We start from the raw sequence: 24,704 nt of genomic DNA on the forward strand, positions 1-24,704 counted from the left end.
GAAGAAATTAATGAAATAGGAACTAAAAGAATAACATAAAGAATCAACTGAAGAGTTGGTTCTTTGGAAAGATAAATATGACTGACATACCCTATCCAAACTAATTAAGAAAAAAATCCAAATTAACAAAATTAGAGATAAAAGGAGTATTGTAAAACTACAATGAAGTCCAGAAGACTGTTAGGGAATATTTAAAACTATAACCCTGAACATCTAGAATAAATGAATGTTATTAATGTAAATTATGAGAACAGAAATAACTTGAATATCCATAGCAATGAGATTAAAATAGTTATAAGAAGTCTGTCAGCAAAGAAAAGTTCCAAACCAGATGGTAGAGACCTTCTTTTGTGACTCATGAAGTGGATGTTAGGTCAGTGTTTCAGGCAGATTCACACAGAGCTTGCCTTAGTTACCATGCTGGGTTAGAGCAACCATTACTCCCATTCTCGGTCCTTACCTTAAACTCACCGGAAGAGAACATGCTGATGTAATTGTTCACCATCTTGAACACGAATCCCCGGTCCATAAATGTAAAGCAGCGCTAGGAAGATAGAATCCCAAAGTCAAATCTTTTTACTTGTGGGACTTTAGGAAAGACGATTATATACTGAATCGGAGTAATATTCAACTAAGTGTGCTATGTGTTTCTATTTATCTATGTTTTTAAATCTCTAAAGCCTGTGAGAACACCCATCTGATTATAACAACTAATCCAAGTGCTGCGGATAGGATGACGACTTGAGGTTCCAAACCTGCACCTAATGACTGTTTAACATATTGCTTGGAATTTTCTAATGAGGTATTTTAGACTTTCCCTTTTATATACAAAGTTGCCTGCCTTTTAATTACTTGGTTACATCTTATTACTGTTTTTAGTGCATTGATCCCAGAGTAGCTTGGGTGGAGACCATCTGCTGTACCTCTGGGTGGGATGGAAAATGGTACAATGGGCCAGTACTCTCTTCATTCTTATTGGCTTCCTTCCCCAGGGGACTGTTTTCTATTTCATCGAGGGAAGCATGCATTTGAAGAACAAAGAGAAGAGACCCTGCTATTTCTATTAGGGAGCAGTTCCCTTTATTTTTCTCTACTACTTTTAACAATCATCCCCCAAAGCTTTCATTGTCTTTTGTGCCAATAAACACTATTAAGTTATTTAACGTATGTATGCATAATGGACATTTATGATACTACCTTTTCATTCACAAACTTTGCATGTGTGTGTGTGTATCTGAAGTCTAGGTGATCTGTTGTTATTGCTATTGTTAGTAGATGTGCTCATTGTCTATCTATTCTTTTTGCCATTACCATTTACGTTGTCATCTTGGACATTTTCTGTTGCCTCCACATAAAGTTTATAGATAGACAGCAATGACCTCAGGAGAATGACATCACCACAGTGTGATTCCTCTCAACGTCTCCTCTTCCTGTTTGAAATTATTCAGAAGCACCATGGTTTGACAACACTTAGGTGCACATTTTTATCTAATTTTTATCTATTTTTCTTTAGTGAGCCTCTGGGCTCAAATGAATATTAAACATATTTCAAGAGAAGAGGTGTAAAAGTGGAGTGTTCATCTCACTGTTTGATACTTCATTATAAATAGAGATTGTGCTAATGACATTTAGGACACCTTGCAGCCACTGTCAAGGGGACTGGAACAGAACAGAGCTCTTGCATAACTGTACCTTAAGGAATCTGGCAACGCTGTGGTTTGCTCTTTTGGTTTCCTCAGGGGCTTCCTTGCATTTCCAAATCACGTGGTCACACAGGCCCATTACCAGGTTGTCTAGTTCACTTTGGTAAGACTCGGGAAATCTTTGAGCTCTGGGAAGCTAAGGAAAGAATGTTTCACCTATAAGATGGTGTGTGAGCTTCCAAGCCAGGAGGGCAAACTGAAAGACTTACCTTAGTTCACAGAACAGCTAATCAAAGGAGTTCTTTGGAAAACTTGAAAGCAGCCATAAAACTTCTAACCCTTTCAAGTTTCAAGGTCATAATTCTGTTTTTTCTAAATGTTCCCTTCTAGCCTGACTGGTAAATTTACACTTTTTTTTTTTCATTAAAAGCTATTAATCTCAAATACTCAAACCACATAGACATGTGCGAAGAAAAACACGAATAATTTTATGCCCCCTTATTAACTCCTTCCTTTTGCCTCCCAAGGAATAACTATTAAACTTTAAATACAACATATTAATTTTAAGATGAATATTATTCTAAGACATTCTTTTAGTCAGATAGCTCCATTTATTTTAATTTAAAATGAATTTTAAAATATAAATCTATGAGTGTTCAGCCTTAAAAGAGACACCTTCTATAGCAAGGCCCCTTTCTAGTGCAAGGAAATATCACAAAAGAGAATAAGGAAAGAATTTAAGTCATGGATGATTGGGAAGAATATCGTGGAATGCTGCCATCCAGATATAATATTACTATGGCTATTGTGATCAAAGAGTGGCTATAGAAACCTATACAGGATTGGATACTTAAGCTTTCAATCATGGGCAGAGGGAGTGCCCACAAGGCTCTACTTATGTCCCTAAGGTTCTAATGACTGCTAGTGGATGCTGGAGGAGGGTATGCAATTTTGTCCAGTGGTGTGGCCTATGGGGGACTAGATGGGAAGAAAAAAGGGGTTCAGAAGGAAGGGAAGGGGGATAGCAAAGAGTACTGGGGAGGGGTGACTGTGATTGTAATATATTGTACATATGTATGACATTGTCAAAATGTAAAGAACTATGGTGCTAATGAATATCCTGAGAATGGCTCAGTTGGTAACTTCTCTGCTTTGGAAGCAGGAGTAACTGTGATGGCTGGGCATGGTGGCTTGCATCTTCAATAATATCATAGGGAGTAGGAGCAGAGACAGGTGGATTCTTGGAGCTCACTGGCTAGAGAGTGTAGCCAATCACTGAGCTCAAAGTTCAGTGATAGACTGCCTCAAGAAAAAAAGATGAAGACTGATGGTGATGAAGACTCTGGACTTCACAAGAACTCACCAAACACATTCTTTCCTACACACACACACACACACACACACACACACACACACACTTACACACTATCACATATACATTGTACACTTACAAAAATAAAAATGTAAAAACTTGTAACAAATAAGCAAATAACTGGATGAAAATAGATACTGGCCTGAAGTAGTTTCTAACATGAGTTCTAGTCAGTCCTAATCTATGGTTCCAGAATTTACAACAGAGAAGATCAAGATCTTTATGACACTAGACATAATAGAGCTTGGATGTGAGATTTATAACATACTTAATACAATTTTATGTAATGTTTGGATGTCCTTATGAAGTGGGAAAATTTTAGACAGTTGAGCTCTCTGGGTTCACATAGGTCTTTCCTAGAAGGTCAAAAAGAACCTCTTTCATCTCTACAAGTTGGCTTTAGTAATTATCATCACTATTTTAGAGTTAAATTGAGTCATGTAATTTTCAACTGCAAGCATGCAGCCTTTCATCCTGTAGAAATACAAACCACGAGGGCTGTTATTACAGGGTTTGTTCTAAATGGAGAATTAATAATGGAACATTGGAGCCGACTTTTATTTTTCTTTCTGTAACACCACTTGTAAGTATTTTAAAAGCCTCATCATTATTCTTTGTATGTATTTAAAATTTATTGTTAAAAATCATACAAATTGACAAAAACATCCAATCTGATAAATCACATATGCCATTTTCATCCTTCTCCATTCACCTTAGGCAATAAAAACAAATAATTTACCTATTCAAAAAACAGTAATTATTTATTTATTTATCTATTTATTTATTGTGTTTGTGTCTGTGGGGAGTGCTGTGAGTAGAAAGGTATATATGCTCGTGTGTGTGTGTGTGTGTGTGTGTGTGTGTGTGTGTGTGTGTGTAGGGGTTGATCTCAGCTGTCTTCTTTAGGAGCTGTCCCCCTTATTTTGTTGGACAGACAGAATCTCTCTTTGAGACCTGATGTTTGCTATTTAAGCTAAGCCTATTGGCCAATGAGCTCCAGATAATCCACTTGTCTCTACTTTCCAGCACTGAAATTACAAGTACATGCGACCACACCTTGCTTTATATGTGGGCACTAGGATTCGAACCAGGGCGCTTGGCTTGTGCAGAAAGCCCTTTACTGACTGGACCATCCCTTGGCACAACAAGCACTTGTTACATAAGTGAAGCACATTTCCAGTTTCCTCTTTGGGGTTTATTAATTTTTTTAAGACTTATTACAAATAGCAGAGCTTATGTTATCTCCTGGGAGATATGTGTGAAGGGCATAGATTTTGATATTCTCTTTCATCCCCCCTCTTGAAGCCTTCTGTTGAAATTCTCCTTGTGGTCTACTCCCACTCTTAACCCAAAGGCATGTGATGTGCTAAACATACATGGAATATTTCCAATTAGTCCCTGGATAAATACCAGAAAAGCTTGAGGTGAAGGATAGGTAGAAGGGTATTGCGGTGACTCCCAAACTGCACATCTGGAGCAGAGATGAGGAGGAGCTGGGTTGTTAGACAGCCAAGGTCATGAGGGAGCTTTGTTGGAAACTAGTGAGTGAGGGGGCGGAAAAGAAGGTTAGTTAGCTCCGTGGGCCTGCTGGGACTTGAGATCAGTGTTGAGAAGACATGGAGCAGATCCCAGGAATAGAAATGCTCCTCAGTCTGCAGACCAGGAGTCACCCAGGGAAACTCTCTGTGAAGCTGCATCTCAGCATCCAGGAGTCACCCAGGGGAACTCTCTGTGAAGCCGCATCTCAGCATTCAGTGCACCAAATTACAGGCTCCTGACTCCCTCAGGTTCTCCACACTTGCTTCTGAAATTCATGACTAAAATTCCTTAAGTGTAGAAAGCCACTCACTCTATAATTAAAAGAGACAGAAAAGAAAAAGAAAGCACTCACACACTTGGGAAAATTTGACTATGATGCTTTTGTGTCAAAGGATGACAAGTTTTCCTATGGAGGCTAGTAAGAAAAATAGAAGGTGCTGGGATTAATGTGAGGGCTACTGTTGAAGTAGGTAAGAAAAAGGGAAATTGGGATCAGTAAAAACAGCACAGTGGGGCTGTCTAGATGGTTTGGTCTTAGTCTGTTCTATGACCTATCTAGATGAGAGCATACAGTCTATCAATTACAACTGTAGCAGAATTTAGTCTAATCCATTCTTGTACAGCTGAAGAAACCCAGCCCCTATCTAGATGCCAAGTGTCATTTTTACTACCCAGTGCTTCAGTGACAGAGCAGGAATTACAACATCGAGAAAATTTCTGATCCCGGCACAGTAGAATTTAGAAAATTCAGAGACAGGAATTATTCTTATCTCCACGTTAGATCTTCCTCTTCCTTTGGGGCAGGAGGCTCTTTCTTATATTTAGAAGTTGGATAGCAGATGTATGCAAAACACACATGTAGAGGTTGTGGTGAAGACATGCAGTCTGCAGAGATGAGTGAACCGCAAAGCATTTCCTCATACCAAGGTCAAGGTGATGGCTGGCAAGTGCTGGGGCCTGGCAGGAGCTTCTGGTTGGTGACTCAATGCCCCTGTGTTTTGTCCTTAACCTTTACTGTTTATAGTGTTGCCTATTTTCCTGTAACAGTTGGCTCTTCTCTCACTAGAGAAGACACCACAAAGCCCTGGCTTTGTAAGGAAATAGACAAACTCTAGGGAAGCTCACCCATCTCTTCTTTCATGAGAAGCCTAAGCTGACAGCTTTCTGGGCCTAAACAGGAAGACTAGAGACTATATCATAATTGGCTATGAAAACTAGGTAGCATCTATAAGAGTAACACAAAGTCATTTAATATTGGCCACTGAGGCTGTTTGATGAAAGGGACAGGGTATAAAAGGGCATACTCTACAATAATAGAGGAGAAGGTATTTTTTAAACATGTAGGATTAAATGATAGGTAGCCTTCTATAGAAATTGATGTTTTTCAGATGGATATAAGTCACCTGAAGTTAAACTGTAATTGTCTTAGCCACTGTAGTAGAGGATAAAGGCTGGAGTAAAGACATAGAAGAAAGTATACCTGCAGGAATTGCTATTAACTGAGACCATTGTGCCCACTAGAACCTGAAGTTGCACAGGAAATCACAGTGAATATTCCAACGACCCCAAGCTACCAAGAAGATGCTGGTACTACCATCACTGTGATGTTCTATGGTATCTTGTGTCTGGTAATAGCAGAAGCAGCCATAGGATATGAACCCTAGTAACTGAGGCCACATGATATGTGTGGCTAGAGGGTTATAATAATTGCTAAAGGTAGAGGGACATTCAAAGGAGCTTGACACAGAGGGATCCATAGAGTTGAATAATGATGTATGAAATATGCAGGAGCTGAACTATGGTGGTTACTAACACGCACAAAGGAGTTAGGGCCAGACAACTGGAAAATGAAGGGGTCTATCTCATTAAGGAGATATAGACTAGAGTCAACTTCTACATCCAGTACCTATGAATTGAAGAGGAAGCTATGTTAGAGGAAAGTTTCCAAAAACTGTACTCTAAGTAACTTGTATGCAGCAATGGTTCTATCGATTTTTCGCCACAAGGCCTTATGGACATTTACCAAGGCTAGGTATGCTAGAGAGAGGGGAACAGTCATATACTTGAAGCATCACTGGACAGAGGATCTATATAGCATTTCTACCTAGAAACCCAAATCACTATCATATGTACCCTGTTAAGAGTGCATACGTACAGAGTCTGAAGATCCTTGACTAAAGTTCTGGTAACATTTAGATGGATGAATGGATGGATGGATGGTGTGTGTGTGTGTGTGTGTGTGTGTGTGTGTGTGTTTGCATGAGAGTGTGCATGTTCATGTGTGTGTTCAAGAACCACCTCAAAGTCATTTACCTGGTCCCAGGTATAAAGATTATATAGAAGAAATGGGTATTTGGATCAACACTGAGCATGGAACTTATTGTTTGGAGCTGTTCTTGTAAGGATGGCAGAGAGAAATCTGGCACTGTCTAACCTCTACAATGTCAGTGTTCCTTACTGTGTTCATCACATGCAATACTGTTCTGACTCTACCCCTCTGTATGCTGGTGGGAAGGGGAGAGTCTTAGAGCCCCTCCCTAGCTTTATCTAAATGGTAGATGTATGAGAACTCATGCTATTCCCTTGGTCCTCATTGCCTGACTGTGATTGTGAGTGATGACACGCAGCAGCCCTGACTGCAGTCAAGTCAGGTTATCAGAGATTCAGAGCACCATGGAAGGAAGGTCTGGGTCATACTCTCTGGTGGGTCACCAAGGCCTTCTCCCAATGTGAGCTAGGGGGAGCAGACCTAGATTGTAGAGGAAGGGGCTGGTGAGCTCAGGTAGGCATGGTTCTGAGGAGGCCAGCTGCTGTGGCAGGAGTTGGAGTTAATCCCACCAACCCTCATCTTCTGAGAGGCCAATGGGGGCTGTGGAGGAGCAGATTCATGGTTGTGTGCAGTGTGCCATGACAACGGTGGACTGCAGAAGCCCAGACATTTCTTTAACTTGTGGAAAACATGTACAAAGCTGTCCCATCCAAGACCTAATTAATCACTCATGGCTCAACCACAGTATTCCAGGCTGATTCTATTTAGCGATGGAGTGGGCTGAGGCTTACCAGCAGGACCTGTGCAGAGCACAATGCCCCCAATGAGCATGCTTTGCTTCCAGATGACTCATTGGCCAGGCTGAAAGCTTCTTCACTGCCAGGCTCATTTTAACCAGGCCCTCCTCCCTTTCCGTTTTCTCTCATGGGTATCAGACCTGTCTACCTTGTATTTCCTAGTCCCATTTGTCCTTTGGAGTTAAGTCTCCTCCATAGATCTTAAATTTGTCATTTTTCTCTTGGCATCTGTTTCTGAATAAGCCTTTATTAACATAGGTGATCATTTCTTGTACTTAAAAAGCAACGAATGTAAATGGCTAAGGTTTTACACAGCCAATAAATGTGGAACTAATGAGAACATGTTCATTAGCTTAATTGTTGGATGATATTACATTGCTATATTACCTATGATCTTACCTGAATTTTGTTTGTGTCAATCAAGTGCTGTGCCATTGATTTTAGAATAATGGCAAAGAAGAACCAAGAATGCTACAGGAGAGAAGAGACAATGAAGGATTTATTAATCTATGGTAAAATAATGACAATTATGAGCTTTACAATAGAATATTGCTACTCAATTTTTTTCAATCTTAAAATAAATATGAATAAGTTAAATGGACTAGGGAAGAAATGCATTTTCTGTTACCTTAACCTTTGTCAAAGTTATAATTGTAATAGTTCACATCCTATACTTCAACTTTTTTCATAATATAGAAATTATGATAAAAAGTCAACAATTTACTTGACATGACTTTCTGAGCATCTGTTCATGGAAAATTGACTTATGAGATACTCTGTTTCACTTAACGAAGCTAAAATGAAGCTTTTGTGGCGGGCTCACCACCAGGCTCTCTATTTTGTGCTGATCATCTTCCCACCAATATTTATACAATAAAGTATTTTAATTTCAAATTACTGAACTCCACATAAAAATTGCTATTTTAAATCAAGTGTCCTGAGACTTCCTTTTAAATTCAACATACTATGTTTAGAGTCTCATTTATGGAGAGTCATTAGCATGGAGTCACATCTCAACACCACATCACATATACAACGACTATGAACCGGTTTGCTCTGCTACCAGAGGGCATTTGGGCCACCTCCAGTGTTTGGCTGGTGCATTGTTGTGGTAACCACTGTGGGACCTCACCTTAAATTCTGAGGGACTGACTTAGGCGAAGGGGAGGACAGTAATGTTCCTTTTAAAGAACTAGTCATGGCTTAGTGGATGGGTCACTTCCCTAAAGGAATCAAAGTGTCTGCTTGATACTGGAAGTGAAGGCCATACCATCAGGACTATTTAAAGAATCCAAGGCATACAGAAGATCCAAGGCATCTCCATCACCTGTCTAACCCCAAACTTCACTTTTAGTCATTCTGACAAATGTTTTGCCATTTGTTTCTGAATTTAACAGATACTCTCTACTCTCTCCGGTGGTACACAGCATCCCAGGCTACTTGTGGTTTCTCTGGCTTCATTTAAACCCCTCCCATCCTTGTGCACACTGGTTGTCCCAGTCCCAGTGTGCTACAGCCTCACTGAATAGTAAAGGCCTTTTCTTCACCTGCAGTGTTCTACTGTAATGTCCCCATGGGCAGTTCCCTGACCTTCTTCATGCTTTCTTTTCAAGCGCCCCATTCTCCATATTATCACCTGCCTCCCTTAGTACAGGTACAAGCCTCACTTTTTGTCCTCAGCATGCTTATTCTTCTTAACTGCTCTGTGTCTCTTCTTCATGTCCCCACACATGTTCCATTAGAGACCCAAAACTGGCTGTGCTTATCAATATGCTTGTGAATATACCATTACAATCCTTCCCTAAGAATTTTCCTATTGTAACTAGCTGCCCAAGCTATGTGTTATACTTACTGTTTGTGAATGTTTTAGATTTTTTCAATAGTAATTCATTTTGCTTTTAGATCAAAGCACTTGACTGTAACCCACTCCTCTCTGTTCTCTTGCTATAGACCTCCCCATTTGCTCGATAATTTAATATAATGAAACTGTGATATGAAACCTATGTCAGAAATTAGAAGGAAAATTAAGTGTGGACATCAATGAGTCCTATAATCTTCTGGTGATCAGAGTTCTGCATCCATTGCTTGCAAACGTATCCACTTTTATGAAGAGAGTTACCTCTAGAACATGCTTGACTATCGTTGAATCATTGGACTTCAAAAGATCACTCAAATTTTTAGCCAGTTCCTCATGTATTGTTCTCTCTTTGTAGGACCTGGTCTTGAATACAAACTGAAGAAAACCCAAAGAGTAGAAAAGGTTAATTACCTGTAAAAAGTTTCAAAGATTATCCTACGAAATAATTCATTTCTCATAATCAACTGCTTGTGTCTACTTTTGTCATGGAGTCAGTAGAGGCCTGATGATATAAGAGAGGACACACTTGCTCCTAGTTGGGGTCTTTGCAGAAGTAGGGCCTTGCTCACCTAAGCTCTTCTTGGAATTCTTTTTGTAGAAATCAAGAGAAAGGGCCAGAGAACCACTGGGCAGGTTCATGGAGGGCTTGGACACACCTACTTAGGATACTCTCCCCTTCTCTTTCCTTCCACTGGCAATGGGTGGCATGGTAGCAATTCTTCATCCTGAAAGGGTAGAGTACCCACTCAAATAGCCAAGTGGGGGAGCAGGTCCTTTCCAGAGGTGAGGAGGTGAGTCCCCCACAAGCCCAGGTTCTACCATCCTGTGCTAGACACAACTATGGAGAGGTTGATACACATCAGCCATCAGTAAGATAACAAATGCTGTCTACTTTTTAGCCTTCTCTCCAAGAATCATAGTGTGATACTTTTCTTTATTTCTTCATATACTTTAAGGACCCACATATATCAACACACACATTTCAAAACATAAAATGCTTCATACTGAATTACAGTAGTTTGTTTAGGAGTTGGGTTTGACTCAAGAAAAGGTATGGCCTTTGTGATAGTCACACTTTAGAATGGACTACAGCTGAAAGGGAAGGTAGGCCAGAAACTGGTACATTTCCTTTAGGATCTCTAACCTTTTCTTGGGACTTTCAAGCCCATCTGCACCATCATATGGCCCGAGGTTTGAAGCTCTTCTCAAAGGAGAGACAAAAAGCCAACAGATTTATAAAACCGGCTACAACTAAGGTGATTATTTTCCTTTAAGCATTGTGCTTCGTATGCAGACGAACTCACCACCCACTGTGTGACTAAATGCAGTTATTTAGCCTGAAGGGTAATTCATTCCAACTGGAAATTGAATATTCTTACATTGTAAACCCGATTTTCAGAATTGACAGTGCTACAAACCCCCGTGAAGCATGGCATTTCATTAAATCGACTTGGATGCACATCTTGGAAAAGGACATGGCGTATCTGTGCAGTTTGATATTGTGAATGGAGTGAGTCATCAGTACCACTGAACTTGAAATGGTGTTTCGTTTACTTGTGAATAAATATAAATTGCATTGACTATTACACCACCGGAGGATATACAAGCATGTCTTGGAATCAGCCCACCAGTTTTTTTTTCTTTAAACAGTATTCCTTGGCGTGGGACTTAGTATAAATCTTTATGTTAAATGCCTCCCCACATCTATGGTAAGAATAAATTCAGACTCTGAGCTCTAGGTCAGCTTGTTAACCATTTAACTCAGCAGGGGTCTGCTCGCAGAACCACAGGGCCGGAGCCTCATCTGGTCTGTGTCCTTTCATGTATGAGAGGAGAAAACTGAGCTTCCTGATGCTTTCTAGCCACTTCCTTTTGTAGCCCACTCATCAGGATCTGTCACTGCTTAGACTCTAGTCTCTCATCTCTTAGGTTAGGGATTTTTCTGGAGTAGTTGTATTTACTAGAAAGCATTTGTTTAATTGAAAATAAAGTCTAAAACATCCTTAGGAATCATCAAACTGGTCTTTCATGTATGACTATTTCTGGAGTTGAACTACTTTAGAACAAAAGAGATAAGCCACCCCTCTTCTGTTTTTGCAGACTGAGACAATCCTGCCAAGATATTTCCTGTTTTCCTGGTTGGGAATGAAGCCCATACTAAGATACATTTCCAAGAGGACCACAGAGTAAGAGTCTGAGCATCTGAGGTTCTCACAGGTATCTGGCTTGGTGATGGTAGAAGTAGCCACAACAGCTGAAGTTCTTAATATATTTCTAAACAACTCCATTTGAATGAGATATTGACCCTACCCTTGAAATAAGAGTTCCCAGAATGAAGTACAGGATTCAAGGAATCATTTTATTCTATATGGTCTCTTTGTGGATTGAAACAGAAAGCTAGGGTAAGCATGAAGAAGATAAGCTCTCTACAGATAATTCCACTGGCAAATAAATGCATACATCAATTCACCTGCAAAGTGGTGCCTCTCTCTTAAACAGAGAGTAAACTATAGTGTATTTGTAGGTGGAATTCGCAACTGAAGTTGAGGTCCTAGCAGGTAAAACTATATCTCAGTGAAGTTGCTGGGAAATGACTATTTCCAGGAATCAGGCTATTTTAATGAGGGGCACACACCCATGGTTTGGTGCTTGAGGAAGACATCCAACATTTCTGGCAGAATATACATAAATAGAAAGCCTTGCAGGTAGAATCTCAGAGTGGTTCATTCTAGAATGGGATTACTCGGTACTTCTGAAAGCAACATTTTTACCATGCCAGTTATTGTTAAAAGAGGTTTCTAACACAAAGGGCCCCAGTTCTTCTCCAGTTGTATTTCTAGACATTTAGAATGCACAAGTCTATGTTTATCACCATGTATGACTTGAATGCAATTCCGTTAAAAGTCAACAACTCTGAAGGCCTCATCTGTGTGGACAAAATAGGACTGTAGGTTTTGTATGTCTTATAATGTAATTTAGAATGCTTGTCTTTGCCTCTGGATTGGGTTGCTTCTGTACATTCAGTGGAAGGATGTTTGGAGCAGAGCTATCAGAGTACAAACATCATCCCAAGTTCACTGGCACCAATTCCCAGCCAACTGAAAATGAGAAGAGAACACTTCCAAGTGAACACTTGATAAGGAACACTGAGGAAGCAGTGCACACCAATGAGATGGTCAAATGGTTCATGACAGAAGATAAAGGACTCAACATACCAGAAGCAGGTACAAATATACAGTAACTGGGGAAATGAAATAATGCCTGAGAAAAACAATAAAAAGAGCTAAGAAAACATTGCAGAAGAAACATAAAGCATTCAACAAACCCAGAGAAGTCTTCCTTCATTAGCCCAGAGATTTCATATATTTCCAATGTCAACTTCAAAGGAGCACTGTTTTAGCTTTCTCCTTTGTTCTTTTCTTTCCACCAGTCCCATATCACACATGCACATAGGAGTTTTGCATTTAAACATTTATATAGTTAGCCCACCAATTAAAGGAAATGGAATTCTACTAAAGTGAACTTGTGTTCTGACTGTGGTGGGTCGCCATCAAATGTCAGGGTGAGAACCTCTCACTTGGTGCAGACAGGAAATGAGACAAGCCACACAGCACAGGGGATATGATCAGGGCCCTAATCATGACTCCTTACCTTAATGTATGACTGGACAGAATGGTCTAGTTGCTCCTCATGACACTTGGCCACAATGTCAGCCAGAACCCTGGAAAAGCATGGATGTTCAGTGACTTAGCTGAAGGTATGCAGACAGCACTTTATCTTCACATTAGAATGCTTGGAAATGGGGTATTTCATGAAGGGGTGAGTGGACAGGTGAGTGAACCAGTCACTTCATTCTCTTTTCATTCCTTCTTCACTCCCCAATAGAGGGCACTTGATATATTTCTATCACCGGGGAGCCATTTCCAACCAGAAACATTCCAAGGACTAAGGTCTTAGCATGCAATATCTGGAGACATTTTGTCTGAGCTGCATGAACCACATGTGGTCTCTGCACTTGCTGACATTGTCTTCCTGGAAAAGGGATCATTTTTAAGTACCCAATTAGGCTCTGATTAATGGTCATATTCCATTAAAAAGGACTCATCTTCCAACCTGAGAGCAGAAGACCTATTTTTGGAAAAAAAGATTAGGTTAAGCTGGATATCTCCCTCATTAGCTGGGCTAGAGTTTCTTGTAGCAGCAGTACATTGATACTTTTTCATATTAACATGAACAGTTGCTGCATGGTTGGAGAGCTTTGGGCAATCTCAGAAAGTACAACAGAGCTAGAGGCTGCAATATTAAAAATCTTGTCAACATCGACATACAGATTCAGCTGAAAGGGACATTACTTGATGGCACAATTTGGGATTTTTAATCTGGGTCCGGAACTGGAGGTTTGTGGAACTGATAGTGATTTTTTTTTTTAATTTCTTAGAACCAACCTCAGGGGTTTTTGTCATAAACAAGGCTAAAAGCCTTCATTGTAAGAAAAAAAAAATATATATATATACATATGTAGATATACATATACATATATAGTTGTAGATATAGATATTTGTATATATGTATATATGTATCCAAAAACTTAGGATACCCAAGATATAAGATACAATTTGTTAAACGCATGAAACCCAAGAAGAACGAAGACCAAAGTGTGGACACTGTGCCCCTTCTTAGAATTGGGAACAAAACACCCATGGAAAGAGTTACAGAGATAACGTTTGGAGCTGTGACAAAAGGATGGACCATTTAAAGACTGCCATATCCAGGGATCCATCCCATAATCAGCTTCCAAACGCTGACACCATTGCGTACACTAGCAAGATTTTGCTGAAAGGACCCAGATATAGCTGTCTCTTGTGAGACAATGCCGGAGCCTAGCAAACACAGAAGTGGATGCTCACAGTCAGCTATTGGATGGATCACAGGGCCCCCAATGGAGGAGCTAGAGAAAGTACCCAAGGAGCTAAAGGGATCTGCCACCCTATAGTTGGAACAACATTATGAACTAACCAGTACCCCAGAGCTCTTGACTCTAGCTGCATATGTATCAAAAGATGGCCTAGTCGGCCATCACTGGAAAGAGAGGCCCATTGGACTTGCAAACTTTATATGCCCCAGTACAGGGGAACGCCAGGGCCAAAAAGTGGGAGTGGGTGGGTAGGGGTAGGGGAGTGTATTGGGGACTTTTTGGATAGCATTGGAAATTTAAATGAGGAAAATACCTAATTAAAAAAAAAGAATGTAAAAAAAAAACCAAAAAACCAAAAAAATCAAACAAAAAAAATTTCTTAGAACCTCAGGGGTTTTTGTCATAAACAAGGCTAAAAGCCTTCATTGTAAATATATATATATATATATATATATATATATATACACATATATATACATATATATATGTATATGTAGACATACATATACATATATAGTTATAGATATAGATATTTGTTTATATGTATAGATATACACACAGAGATATATGTATATAACACATGTATATTTATATCTACATGTCTATCTATCTAACTGAGCAGTGGAGATACAGTAAACATTTCAATAGTAGCTCTGATTTTTTTCCATAATGTTATGGTCATTTTGAAACAAATATAAGATTAAATTATTAATTAAAAACAGTATAAATTTTTTTTTTATTACATGTAAGTACATTGTAGCTGTCTTCAGACACTCCAGAAGAGGGCGCCAGATCTCGTTACGGATGGTTGTGAGTCACCATGTGGTTGCTGGGATTTGAACTCTGGACCTTCGGAAGAGCAGTTGGGTGCTCTTACCCACTGAGCCATCTCACCAGCCGGGCATGGTGGCTCATGCCTTTAATCCCAGCACTCAGGAGGCAGAGGCAGGCGGATTTCTTAGTTCAAGGCCAGCCTGGTCTACAAAGTGAGTGCCAGGATAGCCAGGGCTATACAGAGAAACCCTGTCTCAAAAAACCAAAAAAAAAAAAAACCACAATATAAATGCAAAATTCTGAGTTCATGACTAGACTCATGAGTGATATCTGGATGAGTATTGTGTGACCAAATTTAACACAAAAGAAAGAAAACAATGAAATTATAAACTTCTGTGGGATTATAAAATGATACAACTATTCTGGTAAATATTCTGGCAATTTTTTTTTTCTTTTGGTTTTTCGATTTTTTTTTTTTTTTTTTTTTTTTGGTTTTTCGAGACAGGGTTTCTCTGTGTAGCCCTGGCTATCCTGGAACTCACTCTAGACCAGGCTAGCCTCGAACTCAGAAATCCTCTGAGTGCTGGGATTAAAGGCATGTGCCACCACACCCGGCTGGCAATTTCTAAAAAGAAAATATCCAGCACTCAGGTAATGAGTTGTACAGCCATTGCATTACTATGGATTTATGTCAGAAGTAAAGTATTAGGACTATGTTTATATAGCATTATATATGAATACTTATAGTGACTTTATTCAGTAGAGCCCTCAAATGGAGAAAAAGTTCAGACATCTATCAACAAATGAATCCTTAATCATACTGTGGTACAATTTGTATGGGATACTACTTAGTCATGAAAAGAAATGGCCTCTTCACAGAGAGACAGCCTGAATCTTCTTTTGTGATGAGTTAAAAAGCCAATGCCAAGTGATTATGTGTTACATAATTTTGTATATACACAGATAGGGATATGTATGTGTGCATGTGTGTGTGTGTGTGTTGCCAGTGTGGGAGAATAAGTAACAAGGACACATATTCTCTCCATATTATTCCTTTCAATGGCTCATGAATCTACAATTATCTCAAAATTAAATATTTAAAAACACAAAAGAAAAACATTTAGCACTCCACTAATGATAATAGATAGGGACCACAAAATAAGGACTTGCTTAAATCTGAAAAACATGTTCACACATATGTGGCCATCTAGTTGGAATCATGTCATCAGGGTTCTGTGAGACCAAAAGCTACCTGCTCTGTCCCCCCAGTGTTGCTATGGATACCTGGTGACGGTCGCAGTAATTTCATCTTCCTCGTTCTGCACTAGAATTTTGAAGAGCTGGTTCAAGATGATAGGCAGGAAACTCATGATGGAGTGGATCTTGTCCACATTTAGCAAGTTCTGCAGTGAGATGATGGGAGGAAACAGATAAACAGAAGGGGCAGTCCAGCACAGTCCGCAGGTGTTTTCAGGAGTGTGATGTGATCACCTTAGCCCCCCCCCTCATCTGGCCTGTGGCTTCCCTGCTTCACCTTGGCAGAAGGTGTAGGTCATGTTGAAGGGAGTCTCTGCTTAATTAGCAATGGTAAATATATACTAATTTTCAAGTATTTTTGCTTTGGATAAAAAGCTGATCTTTGCCTCTCTTCCTTTTCATATGAACATAGTTTCATGTAGAAACTATGAAGTAAAAATAATTTGCTCCCTGAAATGTAAGGTCTTTGAAAGGTCTGAATAGTAAACACATCTTAGCTTGCTATTTAGTGGGAAATCGGTTTTCTTTGCCTGCTTTTTATCCTGGAAACCACTGAATGGGCGGGCCTGAATCTGCAATGAATCTGCATGGCATGTTACCTTACAGGCACGGACAAAGCTGGAGGTAGGTGATTGAGACATGTCTTTTTCTCTTTTTTGGCACTGACGGAAAAATGCATTTACATGTGGGTCCTGTTAAGGCAAAAGACGTGTTAATTTTCGATGGCACACAAACTCAGTGCCAGCGACAAGCACTTGTCAGAAGTGTCTCCTCATGAAATCAGTCATTAGAGCCCTCTTCCATAGACAGAGGGGTCATCTAAAGGTCCCATCTGAACTACAGCACTCTGGATGAATACAAACTCATCTCCTATTCACTATTCCCTTCTCTCTTTTGGTCAAATCGTCCTGGCAAGGGCATGGCATCCTGTGGATGGCTGGGTTCTATCCTCCCTCCCTCCCCCTCTTCTTCCCTTTCTCCCCCCTTCTCTCCCTGTTTCCTTCCTCCCTCCCTGCCTTCTTACCTCTTCCTCTCCCTCCTTACCTACCTCCCTCCTTCTCTTCCTCCCTTTCTCCCTCCCTCTCTCCTTGTCTGTTTCCTTCCTTCCCTCCTCTCCCTCCCTCCTTCCCTCTCTGCCTGCTTCCTTCCTTCCCTCCCTCCTCTTCATCCCTCCCATTTATCCCCTCCCTTCCTTCCCTCCCTCCCTCCCCTCCATTCCCTCCCTCCTTCTCTTCCTTCCTCCCTCTCTGCCTGGCCTGCTTCTCATTTTTCTTCTGTAATGGTACTCACCTGAGTGTTCACTGTTGATACAACAAATGTGGACACTTTGAAAAGCGGTTTGCCACCATCGACCCATTTAATGTCACTTCCACCATGCTGCAAGAAAGAGTTTGCCACTATCACTGACAAATTGAGATAAAGGAACCAAGCTATTTGGTTTATGTTAATTTGATGTTCTGAGCCATCACTGCTCCAATGCTCTAGAGATGAGAAAATGTGCAGATTCGTTCAGAGGTTTGGGAGATGAGCATGATATATTTCCATGGAGTCCATTTTTTAATGGTTCATTTTTAGTGGCCATAAATAAAATAAGAGTTGTATTATTGTCCATTCACTTCATAAGTACAATGGACATGCTATCATGTTAGTTTAAATAGCAGAGAAAAAAAAAGATAACCATTTTCATGGTTGATTTTTAAAATACTTTTCTTGTAAATCATACACTACTCAATACCTTTGCACTTGTAGGATCTTGAATGCTTAAATAATTAGGAGGCAGGGTTGTTGCTATTGGGATGTTGTACTCCTGAGAAGCTATTTGATCATGTTTCATCAGAGGAAGCCATGCATAGCCCACTGCAAAGAAACAGCAGGGGGAAAACTTTTGAACACACACCTCTGCATTAAGAAGTACAAATATGCATCTGTCACTCTAAACATTAACTCATTTAAGAATCAATACACTGCATCTTTTAAAAATGGTCTCCAACTCAAGTTAAACACATGTCACCCTGACCTACTTCAGGTCACTTCTTGTAAGTACCTGATGTCTCCAAAGCCTCTTTCTTTTTCGCATTGGCTTTGGCATTGATGTCACATGTGATGTGGTAAAAGGAGAACAAAAGGTGATGTTTTCCATGGAGTTGTGTTGGTAGCTCAATTTTCACCTGAAATGAAAGGCATCACATTTGGATTGAGATTAAAATCATCTGTGTAACAACAGTATAAGACAACGGCCTTAATGAAGAGTAGCCTGCCCTTAGCTTTATGTGAGTCACTAAGTTGTTCTGAGAATAGTGAAGTCAAGCTACAACCAATACCTATAGATTATTAAATAGATGTTGTGTGCATTTAGCTAGTTGCTCTCATTCTGCTTAAGAAAGGATTTAGGACCATAGGTTACAAAGTGTGGTCCCTGCAATGGTAACATTGGTATCACCTGGAACCATAAACTCTCAGGCCTATCCCAGACAAGCTGAGTATCCCAATCTGAGTGCTGCGAGTCAGTGAGTCTTCCAGACAATTCTGGTATATGACAAAGGTTAAGGATCCCTGGACTTAGATGATTTATAAGCTGATACATTATTTATATCAGTGTATTAAAGTTGTTACAAAAGCCAATAAACATTTCAAAACACATAATAATAAGCGGAGCACTAGGAAGCTTCTTTCTTCTTAACCAACCTGGAGATTACATAGCAATCAATGTACTTAAGAATTTCAGCAAATAGTAACAAAAGTATCCTTGTCCTGAGGTTTCTATTGCTGTGATGAAACATCACAACCAAAACCACTTTGCGCAGGAATGCGCTTATTTAAGCTTACAGTTCTACTTTGCTGTCTTTCCATTAGCAAAGAAAGACAGGTAGAAACTCAAGGAAGGCGCGAACCCGGAGGCAGGAGCTGAAGCATGAACCATGGAGTAGTCCTGCTCACTGGCTTCCTCAGACTGCTTTCTTTCAGTTCCCAGAATGTCCAGCCTAGGGTAAGCCCTGCCCATTGTGATCTGGTTCTCCCGCATCATTTAACAACAACAGTAATAATAATAATAGTAAAAGTACTATAGGCTATCCCACAGGCAAATCTGGTGGGGGCATTTTTTCAGTTAAGGGCCGTTCTTCTAAAAAGACTCTAGCTTGTGTCAAGTTGACATAAAACTAGCTTTCACAATCCCTCACTTAAAAAAATCCTGCAGTTATATTATATTATAACAATGCACTGGATAATTTATACCCATTTTAAAGTTAATGGAATCATTTTTCCTGTAATCAAGAAAATAAAACCTTAGTATTAAATCTGTGCTTCGGAGACCACTAAGTGATTAATAATCTAGTCATGTGGAAAGCTCATAGATTTTGTGAGATTCCAGGAAATACAAGAAGATAAAAATGATCAAAAGCCAGATTTAACAGCATTGAGACACCAAGAACACTAATTTATGAAATTTTTACATCTACTGAAAATGCATCTTTCACAAGTGTTTTGTCAAAAGGTCAATCAATATGGTAGCTATTTTGTAATTTGATAATAACTCTTTCCCTTAGCTTCTTTTTAATCTCCTGACCTGGATTGATGGAGAGAAAATGAGAGCATTAAGTGGAGATGGAGGTTGAAGGTAAGGCCAGAGAATTCTGTTAATTAGTTTGAAAATAACAAATGGGTAAAATGGGGTGGTAGTCAGAGAATGGCTCTGTGTTCTAATATCCAGAGCCCATTAATGTGACTGTGCATGGTAAAGAGGAGTTCAAAGATGTAACTTAGGTGGGGACCATGGAATTATACCAGATATTGCAAGTGGGTACAATGTGGTCAGAGAAAGTCTTTTGTCTGTCTGTCTTTCCTTCCTTCCTTTCCCTCTCTCCCTCCCTCCCTCCTTTCCTTCCTGTCTCTTCCTTCCTTCCTTCCTTCCTTCCTTCCCTTTCTTCTTCTTCTTCTTCTTCTTCTTCTTCTTCTTCTTCTTCTTCTTCTTCTTCTTCTTCTTCTTCTTCTTCTTCTTCTCCTTCTCCTTCTCCTTCTCCTCCTCCTCCTCCTCCTCCTCCTTCTTCTTCTTTCTCTCTCTCTTTCTTTTTTTTTCTCTCTCTTCCTTTTTATAAAGGGCCCCACCTTTTTATAAAGGTGCCTCATCATGGCCCCAAAGTCTCTAGATAACAAAGATTTATCTTAAGTTTATGATTCTCCTACCTCTACTTCCCAAGGACTGTGATCACTACACCTAGTTGTATGTGGTGCTAGGAATAGGATTTAGGGCTTAACATAAGTGAGGGGAATACTCCATCAACATTTCTGGTCCCAGCATGGTTCTTATAAAGGTAGGCAGGAACGGAGTTACAAACCAAGGTTCTAGGTGATGTTTAGAGGCTGCAAGAGGTAAGGAAACAGATCTTCCTCTAGAAATTTTAGAAGACACACTGCCTTAGTGATGCTCATATGACAGCCAATTCAAATCTCTGACCACTGGAGCTGTAAATGGTATGCACTGTATTAAGCAACTAATGGATGCTATTTGTTACAACATTGATCAAGGAATTCATATAATATGCTAGTTGGTTGAAGTAGTTCAGATCTTTGCCTTATGGTAGCAGCTGGGGTTAATCACTAAAACTTGTCATGGGCTATTTATAACATAGCTAATATATGTGAAACAATTTACCACTAGCCTAGTGATGTTAGTTATGACTTATAAGAAGTGGGGAGGCTTCTATCTGGAGTTATGTGGCTTGGTTTGAATGCTGACTGTTACTTAGTAGTAACACAACCCTGGTTCCTCTGAGCCACAGAGCCCTCCTCTATATAACAGGAGGTGATAAGAGTACATAATTCTCAAGGCTATGGCAGAGTTAATGCAAGGCTATGGAGGAGATCATGCATTCTTAGTGCTTAATAAGAGTGTTAAGTTTTCCAGGACAAGTCACAATTCTAACCATGAGGTGAGAGGACCGAGCCCAGTGATGTTCACATAGTGAGCAATAGTATTGATTCAAAACATCTAGTCTTCCTGCTATAACACTATATGCTGCCACCAACTGGTAACGCTCTCTAATAAAGTCACGCATAAAGTAAATGAGAAAATTTAGTCTTCCTTGGAAAAAATAAAATAAAACCATCCCTTTTTGAAGATCAGTCTTGTATTCAATGGGGGAATTTGAAACATAAAGCAGGATCATGATCAGTCAGTGTCATAGTAGCAACTGTCACTTGACAGTCTTGGGAAGTGACACAACTGTTCTCAATCTGAGATGTGGTCTAGACAAGGTTTCCCTGACCTACTCACCCAGGAGCTTTAGGCAGAGGCAATGGGGGCCCGATACTTACCTCATCGGAGAAATCTGGATTTTGAGAATGGTGCAGCACAGCTGTGTAGGCAGAGGAAGTGAAGAGGGGCCCTCCAGGTTTCCCATAAATACACTGTTTAGAAGGTTAGGAGGGAAACAACTGTGAGTGCCTGAAAATATTCAAAACAATCAACTCTTCGGTTCCCAATTCCAGTACTAAGGCACACTTTGTGATTTACTTCCCAGGATGACATCCAGTTAACTTTGAACTTTATGGGTACATTGTCCTGTATGTACTATGCAATGGGACGCCAAAGAACACCTAAACCCTTTATTCATCTTACAGGTATGGCACTAGGGTAAAATAGTGAATCAACTTGCTATATGACTTTTGACTATCATAAATATGAGTTAATGTTCAAGTCAGATCCCTGAAGGATGACTTCCTGTTGGGGACCATGGAACCAACTCTTGTCTAGAGTTAAGGTCCTAAGGCTTGGCTAGATTCCAGTTTCATTCAAACCAACTCGTCCTCATGAAAGTGGAAGGGGTGGGAGAGACCCGGCTCTTGATATTCTAACATAGCCTCTGATGAAACCAGGGAACTGGATAGGCTTTCGTGAATCATACAGGTGAGATGGCACACATGCCTGGAAATCAAAGCCCTCTTCTAGTCTTACATGTGGTAACACCGTATCTCTATGTGGTGTTAAGAATATAACAAAGCAGGGAACCCACACACCTGCTATTGTCCTTCTTTCCAAGTTCATCTCCATTAGGAGTCCTGCTCTGGCTGAACTGCTGAGCTTTCTACCTGGTCATTGCCTTTGCTTAACAATGTCATCACATGCTAGTTTTTCTTTCCTGATACTCATGCTGTAGAATTATGGATGCTCACAGTGGCTTAAGATTATCTTGAACGATAATACCTCTTTACCCTATATGAGTTAGCTCAATCTTAAATTCATCGTCACTCTTTGGAAAAGGCTACAATCCTCTCGGTAGCATCAATCCCGGTATGATTTGTACCCAATGGTATTATGAGAAATAGCTGAGGCAATGGTATGGTTAGACATTATCCTGGTTATTCTCTACCTCCTCCCTCTGATTCACTGTGACCTAGAAGATGTGAGCATAGACTTTTCTCTTTATTTTTATAGGTTTTTTTTTGTTGTTATTTGGTACCCTTAAAATTAAAATACAAACCAGAAATAGTTCATATCATGCATGAATGCTAGAGAAGGCAACCCAGTTAAAGATTTACAGGTCAAAATAGTGACATTATTAACCCATGTGATCAACAACTTGGACTGTTATTTTAGAGTCCCTTGGGCACTGGGCTTCATAAATGTGAGCATCTTGCATTAGGCAACAGGCCTCTTCATAAATATGAGCTCTCTGGGGACATCCTGCATTATCCAATATGCCTGGGTATAGTAACCTTTCTGTGAAGACTGTATGAAGGCAGACTGGATGTACTGCTACAAATCAAGCATGCACAGCCAAGAGGTGAACTAATTGTGCACTGGGTAGACTATTTCACATCTTAATCACTTTCCTTTTTTTAAATCATGAGGTGAAGAGCCCTGGGAGACTAGCATTTTTGATAGATGGAGTTAGTGATGGTTGTAAAGTCAGAGACATTTTCAGGAGATCTAAAACCAATGCCCAGGATTGCTCCTGATTTAACCATACTCATATAAAATATCCCTCTGTGGTGCAAAAGAGCAAGGTGGTTGCCCTACCTCTCATGCTGTGTCCTCAGATAGCTTGACTCACCTTCATGGGCTTGGCTCCATCGTCATCTGAATTTTTGAATTCAATGCACACAGTTATATTCCGTGCCTGAAATTATAGTGAGGGGAATAATGGGGATGATAATTTCCTTTTAAATAACACCCTAAACAATATAAGGGTTTAAAATAAGCATCTTCTATTTAAATCTTAAAAAAAATGTAGAATAGCCAACATTGTCTTGTGACATCCATGGTCTTCAGAAACAGCAGGATCTGGAGAGATTTTAAAGGAAACAAAAATGCTTCCAGCATAGGACTAAGCATGCTATTTTAAAAGTATTATAAGAAACTAAAAAAAAATAGTCTAGATCAAATTTATGTCAGGCTGATTTTAGAAAGAATTATTAGTGCATTATACAATCATGCATGTTCAAACGATTCAGAATGAGCAACATAAGACAAATCTTTTGTAACCCTCTGAGATTCTACAAGTGGATTCCTCTTTAAATGATCCTAAAGTGAATTCTAGAATGAATCCACCACTGGCTAAGCATTTCCTTCAAGTCTTAGCTCATAGATATTTGTAGATGCTCATTCAAGAACCATCTTGTGTGGTTCAGTTTTGGTGGACTGTGAAGAAGTCAATGTCTCAGAAACGTGTGTCATACCTTGTTGAAGCATTTCTGGCTATCGTATTTGAGGTGTTTGGGGTATACATAAATTTGATTTTTGTATACTCGGTATGGACGGCAATACTTTGTTGAGTCATAAATAAATTCTTCCACCTCCACTGTAGGTTCTGACTGAGCCGTCACGTTGAAGGGCTTGACAGGGATAAAGGACGATGTTACACAGTCTTAAAAAATCAGAAAATAAGAGTTTGTCATTTAATATGGGTCTTCAAAAGTGAGCAACACTTAGCATATTTTAACACGAATCCACCTAAAATGGAAACTTGACATTGTGTTCCAAGAGCATGGAAATGTGAGATGTTGACTTTGGGGATAAGAAAATTATATATTGAGTATTGAAAGTAATGGCTAAGAAGCATGGTAAATCTTTGAGATGGACTGATATTTTTCATATTATTTCCTGTACATAGACTATACTAGATAGAATTTTATAGGATAAAGAGTAACCTGTTGACTTTCACTTGCTATTATAAATTATATATATATATATATATATATATATATATATATATATATATATATATGATTGCATGGCAGATTAAAAGTTATTCAGTGGGTTTAGTATAATAGTAACAGATG

The 24,704-nt window shown here is 39.6% G+C and overlaps 1 protein-coding gene across 10 annotated transcripts in view; it reads right to left on the bottom strand.

Moving 5' to 3' along the window:
• The window catches only part of Dock10 (dedicator of cytokinesis 10), a 258,799-nt gene that overhangs the window by 53,168 nt on the left and 180,927 nt on the right, over positions 1 to 24,704 (bottom strand). For all 10 annotated transcript variants that reach the window (XM_085838639.1, XM_021165780.2, XM_085838674.1 and 7 more), the window contains exons 17-29: positions 24,102 to 24,289; positions 23,477 to 23,542; positions 21,738 to 21,830; positions 18,469 to 18,592; positions 18,160 to 18,281; positions 17,715 to 17,801; positions 17,024 to 17,116; positions 16,452 to 16,570; positions 13,130 to 13,199; positions 9,740 to 9,853; positions 8,020 to 8,091; positions 1,693 to 1,839; positions 461 to 544 (exon numbers count right to left, since the gene is read on the bottom strand). In XM_085838639.1, the coding sequence (XP_085694765.1) occupies positions 461 to 544; positions 1,693 to 1,839; positions 8,020 to 8,091; positions 9,740 to 9,853; positions 13,130 to 13,199; positions 16,452 to 16,570; positions 17,024 to 17,116; positions 17,715 to 17,801; positions 18,160 to 18,281; positions 18,469 to 18,592; positions 21,738 to 21,830; positions 23,477 to 23,542; positions 24,102 to 24,289 (1,379 nt within the window). The remainder of the gene's footprint in view (positions 1 to 460; positions 545 to 1,692; positions 1,840 to 8,019; positions 8,092 to 9,739; positions 9,854 to 13,129; positions 13,200 to 16,451; positions 16,571 to 17,023; positions 17,117 to 17,714; positions 17,802 to 18,159; positions 18,282 to 18,468; positions 18,593 to 21,737; positions 21,831 to 23,476; positions 23,543 to 24,101; positions 24,290 to 24,704) is intronic.

The sequence above is a fragment of the Mus caroli genome, unplaced genomic scaffold, assembly GCF_978045245.1.
Source record: "Mus caroli unplaced genomic scaffold, Mus_caroli_1 scaffold_1, whole genome shotgun sequence".
Taxonomy (NCBI): Eukaryota; Metazoa; Chordata; class Mammalia; order Rodentia; family Muridae; genus Mus; species Mus caroli.